The sequence below is a fragment of the Mastomys coucha genome, unplaced genomic scaffold (assembly GCF_008632895.1).
Source record: "Mastomys coucha isolate ucsf_1 unplaced genomic scaffold, UCSF_Mcou_1 pScaffold22, whole genome shotgun sequence".
Taxonomy (NCBI): domain Eukaryota; kingdom Metazoa; phylum Chordata; class Mammalia; order Rodentia; family Muridae; genus Mastomys; species Mastomys coucha.
In genome coordinates, this window is record NW_022196905.1 from 1190611 (window position 1) to 1198616 (window position 8006).

The 8006-nt window shown below is 39.4% G+C and overlaps 1 protein-coding gene across 1 annotated transcript in view; it reads left to right on the forward strand.

The window, feature by feature from the left end:
* CUNH2orf73 (chromosome unknown C2orf73 homolog) overlaps positions 1–8006 on the forward strand; it is a 33926-nt gene that overhangs the window by 11184 nt on the left and 14736 nt on the right. Inside the window, exon 3 of the mRNA XM_031339224.1 lies at positions 4424–4577. Within this exon, the coding sequence (XP_031195084.1) occupies positions 4424–4577 (154 nt within the window). The remainder of the gene's footprint in view (positions 1–4423; positions 4578–8006) is intronic.

An 8006-nucleotide genomic window follows, 5' to 3' on the forward strand; every position in this document is an offset into this window, starting at 1 on the left:
GGTGGAGGTGGTAGTTATAGAGATGGTGGTGGAGGTGGTTATGGAAATGATGTAATGGCAGTTGTGAAGACAGTGGTGATGGTGGAGGTGGTGATGGTTTTAGACAGGAAATTGCTGCATATCTTTGGCTGGCTAGCTAGCATTGAACTCACAGAGACCTGTCTGGCTATGACTCCTGAGAGTTGAGATTAAAGGCCTGCACCACAACAACTTCCTCCATAGTATAATCTATGTCCCAAGTAATAGGTTAATAGATATATACCATAGTCATTTCCTTAGACTGACTTCTAAATGTGACTAGTGGGCTCATATGACAACAGTCATGAAGCTCTCCAGGTCAGAGACTTAGAGCAGAGACTTAGAGAGATTTTTACTGTCAAGAATATTTAGGCATTTGCCTTAAAAGGAGCCCCAGAGAATAGTATCCTGGGGCATAATAGGAATAGGTTTCAGAATATGAGAGAGAACGTTTAGAGCTCAAAGCTTCAAATAGTTACAATATTTTTTTTTAGGCAGTGCCCACTTTGCAATCAGCAAAATGGATCCTGCAAACCTCAGACAAAACCATCACACCCTGCCACTTTTCTCAGTTTAGTTTATTTTGCCATAAACTAGTTTTCATGGCAAAGCCAATCAATGAACACTAGAGTAAGCCATGGAACAGTGACTTTTTCTATTACCCTTTCACCTGAGAGTGAGATGAAATTACATAAGTGAGACAAGAAGACTCTGTTTCATTGGTGTCATAATGTCTAGTAAGAAAACACACAGATCAGAAGGCATGGATCCCTGCATAGGTGAACACATGTTCTCAAGAGCACACTTTACAGATATGAGGAAGAGTGTCCACAAAGGAAAGTAACAAGGAAGAACATGCATCCATGTTGAATGTTCATGGAGCAATCTAACTACAGAGGCCTAATTCAATCATACTCATACTTGTGCAATTACAGAACTTTTATTAAAGGTGAACTCAAGATCTCTGCTTGCATTATACTCTAGGGGAAAGCATCAAGGCCCCAGACATTCCCTAATGGTTCCTTTGCCCAAAGTCACCTTTCCAGTTACCTGAGTATTAGGAAAATAAGTTTCTGCTCACCAGAGAGTATATGGTATAAGTATATGCCTTATAACCTTTATATAGGAAAACTTCCTCAAGGCAGTTACAGTTATGGTTTCAAAGTTTGTTTCCTCTAAAATGTATATTGAAATTTAAAAGCCACTGTCTGAGTTGAGAGATGAGACCTAGGTCTCGAAGGCATTGCTTCCTGGTAAGCTCAATTCTGGCATCAAAGGGCAAGGCTGGCATTATCAAGCCTCTGTTTTACCTCCACCACCCATGCCACCTGGAGGAGTGGAGTGTCTTGTTGAATTAGAGTTGCCAAACCTGCCAGAGCCTAGCTGTCTGCTTATTACAATTCATAGGCTCCAGAATTGAAAGCTTACAAATGTTATGAATTGCCCCATCCATGAGAGTCCACCTACACAGAATGGACTAAGACATTTAGCACCTTGAGATGATGTGATTAAATCTGTGCTTATTTGCCCTTAGCCAATAACAACAGAACACAGAATTTGGGGCACGTACAGGTAGGTAGGTGCTGGTGACTGCCAGCCAGTGCTGTACCTGGAGGTATTTCTTAATCTCTATACCTTTCTTGTCTTTAAAGGGATAGGCCTACTTCAGAATTGTTCTAAAAGGAAGGTAAAGAAGGCATATGCATTCTAGTTTGCCGTAATAAGCATTGCCATAATTATGGGATGGAGGACAGCTGTGAGAAAGCAGGCAGTCCAAGACCAGTAGCAAATGACTATTTTTAGCCAGATAGTGAGAAGACACCATCTGTTTAGTAATCTGCTCTAGAATTTTCTTAAAACCTAGAGCAAGTAGTCCACTTAAAAATCCATGTTATAGCTAATTCTGGAAATATAAAACATTAGTCAATTTCAGTCTTGTCCTGAATTTCCTAGTTGTTCAATTTCTGTGAAATGTGTTTATAATTGCCCATTGTTTTATTATTCTTGGCTGCAAGTTGTTGGCCTAAAACTGGTGCTGATTTAACAAGCTGAGATCTGCTTCCCTTGTGTCCTGTTCAGTTCTTGATCCTCTGGTTTCTGTGCAACCCATCTTGCCCAGTCTAAGAATCTCTCTTACAACCCTCCAGGATTCGTAGCTGTGCCTTCAGCCTAGAACAGTGTCTGTCTTCCATATTTTCATCCTTTCTTGATTTCTTGCTTCCCATCCCCATAAAATGTTTTTACTGTCTTTGGCCTTTTCATGAATTTACTCTATTTCTAAGCTTCTCAACAGTCTCTATCGATAAAGTTGACTCCATTCGACATATTCATACGCTACACATGTTCTTTCTCACATGCTTATCTTTTGAGAAGCTAAGTTCATTTAAGAGGTTCTGTGCAGCTCTGTGGGGTGGCTGTATGAATGCTTCTCCCTTTGTGTATCAATGGAGCCTCAACTATCAGAATTTATTATTATAATATACATACCCACTCTTCTTGAATCATATTACAGACATCTTTTACTAGAGACTCAGAGCTGATTTAAAACAAATGTACTTTATTATTTGTATGTGTGAGTAGGTTAGAGGGCTACAGTGAATTTATGGAGGTCAGAGGACAATTTCAGGAGACAGATCTGTCCCCCCCACTGTGGGTTCTGGGGATTGAACTCAGATTTCTAGGCTTGCTTGCTTCATAGTTACTTTTCTGTTGCTATGACAAAACACCACAACCAAAAGCAACTTAAGAAAGAATTTATTTTGACTTAAGTTTCCGAAGATAAGAGTCTATTATAGGCAGCGAAGCAGGGGCATCAAGTGGCAGGTATGGTGGCAAGAATAAGAAGCTGAGAAGCTTCAATGGCACCACAACAACAGGGCACAAACAGAACTGCTCCAGCAAGACCATGCCTCCTCAATCTCCCCAAACAGCACCACCAACTGGGACCAAGTGTTCTAACTCCTGAGCCTGGGGTAACCTTTCTTCTTAAACTACCACATTTGGCGAGCAGTTTCCCTTGCTGAGTCATCTCTCCAGTCCAACATTTACTTCCTTATACCCAAGATCATATTGATCCTAATCAGATTCCCAAACTTCCAGGTGTGGAGTCGCCGTTGACCACTTTTATGACTTTGATCAGAGTTGAGTACCAACTCATTCCTCTCTCGATTTCTAAGGGTAGAGTAGTCAGAGATGCTATGAACCCATCAAGTCCCTCTCTCTTCTATAGTGATTAGTACTGACATTTTGGTAACAATGAAGATGGTTCCCCTTAGGGCAGTTTTTTTTAATGTCAAAAAGTACAGGTTTATGAATTAAAAATCAATGTGAGTTGTGCTCAGAATCCTGAATGAAACAGAAGCAAAAGCAGTAAAGTAGAACAGCTGAGTGCCCTGCAATAATCACAACACAAAGTTCATGCTAGGGCTGCTTCACTTTTATATATGCATACATTATATGTAGGTTGTAAGGTATATTCTACGATGTGGGATGAGTCATGGACTAAGAACTTTGCAAAATATCGTTATAGATAATATATCATTTGTTTTGCTATAACAAAAAGAATAGAAGGTAATTTTAGATTAAACCATGTTTAATGTGTGTGGTCTATAAATAAAATAATTAAAAAATATAGAAATTTAGCTACTGTATTAATGTTATGGCTCTGTTACTAGAAGGTAGTGTAAATATTGAGCCAATATATTTTAGCTAAAATATGACTATTTTTAGATACCACTTACAAGATAATGTCCTCGTGAAAACACTTACTGGGCTGGTGAGATGGCTCAGTGGGTAAGACCACTGACTGCTCTTCTGAAGGTCGTGAGTTCAAATCCCAGCAACCACCCATAATGAAATTTGATGCCCTTTTCTGGTGTATCTGAAGACAGCTACAGTGTACTCATTTATAATAATAATAAATCTCAAAAAATAAAATAAAACAAACATTTACTACTATATTTTAAGAATCCCAGAGGACAGTCTCAGTAACATGTGTGTTACCATGAGAACCTGAGCTTGAATCCCCAAGATGGAAATGCCTGTAATATCAGTGCTGGGGGACCAGGATGGGAAAGGGATGAGAGGAGGAGGCAGAGATAGGGAGATCCCTGGAGTTCACTAGACAGCCAGCAGGGCAGGATTGCTTAGCTTCAGGTTCAGTGGTAGACCCTGTCACAATAAACAAAATGGAAAAGCAGCTGAGGAAGATACCCTATGTCATGTCCTCCGCATGAGTATGCATGCACATATACATCATATGAACAAACCATACACAAAGTGAATAATATGTTAATTCTAGACTAATATCATGTTACAGTAAATCACTGAATATTCATAGACTTTAAGCATCAAATGAAAAGCTCCATCATTATTTGACAGTGCATTTCCATTTTTTTCTGTGAAGAGAAAATGGTGGTTCCATAGTGAAGCACCAAAACAGATCTTCCAGCCATCTTATGACACCAAGAGCATCCAGCGGAGTGACTTCCAGAAGCCAGCATGCCCACTGGTTTTGCCAGTCAAACACAGCAGGATGCAAAAGCCTTCCTGTGGAATAGGTAAGGTCACCCATAAGAAAACTTCGTCACTCTCTTTCCTGCTATTGAATTAAGATGTATTCAGTGTGTGTGCACCTCCTGAAAAAAATGACTTCTCTACAGAAGTTGAAAATGCATACACAACATAGACAGCCCTCTAAAAGCCTGTTTCTTCCCAGAGGAAGTATCTCCAGTCCAGTATCTCCAGACACTGTATAGATCATTGATTACACCAGCTTCAAAGTCAGAAACTTAAGAGCAGCCTGCTCAGCTTTCCTATCAAATTCTAAAACTGTAACTGGGCCTAACTGGCAGTATCTCAAAGTATACTCTGAGGGGCACTGATTGCTGCTGTTTGTGAAATGTCTCAGGGAAGCCACTGGATCCCCAGCCAGTCTTATGTTTGTAGAGACTTTACATTGCACACTCCTCCACACTTAGGTTAGCCCAACTTCTCTTCCTGTTCTTTTTCTGCCTCCTGTCAATACAGTATCTAGCTTCAAACATCTGCCAGCATCATTTCCCTGTCATGATGCGCTCCATTTTTCTGAAACTGTAAACCATAATGAATCCTTTTTCTCTTACATTGGAGTATTTTGTCACAGCAACCGAAAAGGAAACTAAAATGCTAATTGTTAATGATCTTTGTAGATAGTGCTTTTCAGAAGAAGTAAGTTTTATGCAACATGAATTTAAAAGTTAAATATAAATGTTGACTGTAGAGAATAAGCATGATTTCCAAAACATATCTTCTATATTTTTTATCATCTCACTCTTATTTTTAGATTGTTTCTCATAATTGCTATCTTAAAATACATAACTTGATAAATACTATTACACAAATTGTTAAATATTTTCAGATCTATAATGATTTTACCTGACAATGTCATTCTAGTAAACTGAGTTATATTTTCTTATAACCACAGTGCTGATAAGAGTCAACAAATGATTCTATAGTCAACAAATATGATTCTGACCTCTGTGATTTAGCCAGTCTAGTTGACAAACATAGATCAGCTAGACTGAAGGTCATGGCATTAGAAAATAGAAAATGATAGCATGTAACATGATTCTTACAATGAGGATAAGGGTTCATGAAAAAGACTAACAAGCCATCTATGACCATGGCCTCTACTTTAGAAAGTAATTTTGTGCTTATGATTGAAGTGCAGACATCTTCTGCCTCCTAAGACTCTACAAATAGTCTATGGAATAGTAGCAGAGAAATAAGCAATAAAAAGATGAAAATGCTAAAAGAAATTTTTTTCTGGAGCATGTGGGAGAAACCCTAAAGGTATGCCAAAGAGAATAAAGAAGAAATGCCTAGAAAGAAACATAACAAAGACAAGATGACCTTTGTAATAGACCCTCAGGCATATTAGCAGACACAGGAGAGGGCAGGAATGAAGAAAACAGAAGAACATTGCTCTAAATCAGGCTTTTACTAACAGCAGTTTCTTAACATTATTAATGACCAAAGAACTAGGCATGATGGCAATGGCACACTCCTTTAATCCCAACACTCAGAAATTAGAGGCAGGTGGATCTCTGAATTAGAGACCAGCTTGGTCAACATAGGAAACTCCTGGCCAACTCGAACCATGTAGTGAGACTCCATCTCAAAATTAATAAAGGAAGGAAGAAAGAGAATGAGGAAGGAAGGAAGGAAGGAACAAAGAAAGGAAGGAAGGAAGGAAGGAAGGAAGCAAGGAAGGAAGGAAGGAAGAGAGGGAGGGAGGAAGGGAAGGAAGAGTGGACAGATAGACTAAGAGCTGGAGAGATGGTGCACCAGTTATTTTGAAAAATCATTCTGGTCTTCATCCTATTTTTAATCATGAATGGACAGCCAAAAAGTAGAATTACACCAAGGCAATGTCCTTGAAGAAGGGCAAGGGAATTATTACCTTAAAAAAAAACAAAAATCTTGAAAGTTTGAGAGAAGAGCCAGGTAGAGAAGCCTTTGGGAGGTCCAATCTTTCTAGAGCTCTTTTCTGAAGGGAATAAAATGAAGATGAGATAGTGACTAAAATATAACATTTATTTCAAGCATACTGTTTGCCAGGAACTTTATAAAACTTTCTAAATATAAACTCATTTTATTCTTAAATTAACTGTATATTGGTTCTGTGTATTGGTTCTCAACATGTGACTCATGACCTTTGGGGGGGTGTCAAGTGACCCTTTCACAGGAGTCACATATCAGATATCCTGAATACCAAATATTTATGGTTGGAGATCACCACAACATGAGGGCCTGTGTTAAAGGTAACAGCATTTGGAAGACTGAGAACCACTGCTATATGGTATAACGATGCAATAATACAATTGGCATTTTCAGCTTTCAGGTAAGAAAATAAAATACACAAAATTTTACCTTATCCTTATAGGGTCTTTTGTTAGGCTTAAGAATGAAATTAATATGAAGATCAACAAGAGAAAGCATACAAATTTTTAAAGCACTTTTAGTGGGACGTGAGAGTTTCATATGATGATGATCCAGGGACATATAACATCCTCAGTGTTCCAAGTTGGACAGAGCTATAAATTGTGAAGACAAGAAAAGTCAAAGGGTTAACTGGGTGGAGAAGCTAGTAACAGGTAGGAAAGGGATAGGTTAACGAGACTGCCCTGTACAGATATTCTCAGGGCCCCATTTCCAAGAGTGACAATGAGAACTAGACATTCCACCTGGTTGAAGGATGACCTCTTTTACATTGTAATTTTATCTCATGCTGCATCTGATCATTTTTTTAAACTTTTTTCTTTTAGATATTTTCTTTATTTACATGTAAATTTCTCCATTCCCAGTTTCCCCTCCAAAAAACAAAGAAACAAACAAAAACAACAAAAACAAACCCCTGTTGCCTCCCACTTCCCCATGCCTGCCACCCCGCCCTCTCCCACTTTCTGGCCCTGGCATTCCCCTACACTGGGGCACAGAACCTTCACAGGGCCGAGGTTCTCTCCTCCTATTGATGATTGAATTTGCAATCCTCTACTATACGCATGCTGCCAGAACAATCAGACCCCTCCATGTGCAGTCCTTGGTTGGTGGTTGAGACCCTGGGAGCTCTGAGGGTATTAGTTAGTTCATATTGTTGTTTGTCCTAAGGGGCTGCAAACCCCTCAGCTCCATTGGTCCTTTCTCTAACTCCTTCATTGGGGACCCTGTACTCAGTGGTCCCCAATGGGACCAGATGGATGGCTGTGAGCCTCTACATCTGTATTAGTCAGGTACTGTCAGAGCCTCTCAGGAGATAGCTATATTTAGGCTGGCTTGCCCTTCCTTCAGTCCCTGCTCCATAGTTAATCTCTGCAACTCCTTCCGTGGGTATTTGGATCCCCTTTTAAGAAGGAATGCAATGTCCACCTTTTGGTCTTTCTTCTTTTTGAGTTCCTTGTGGAATGTGGGTTGTTCTTCCTGTATTCCAAACTTCTGGGCTAATAACC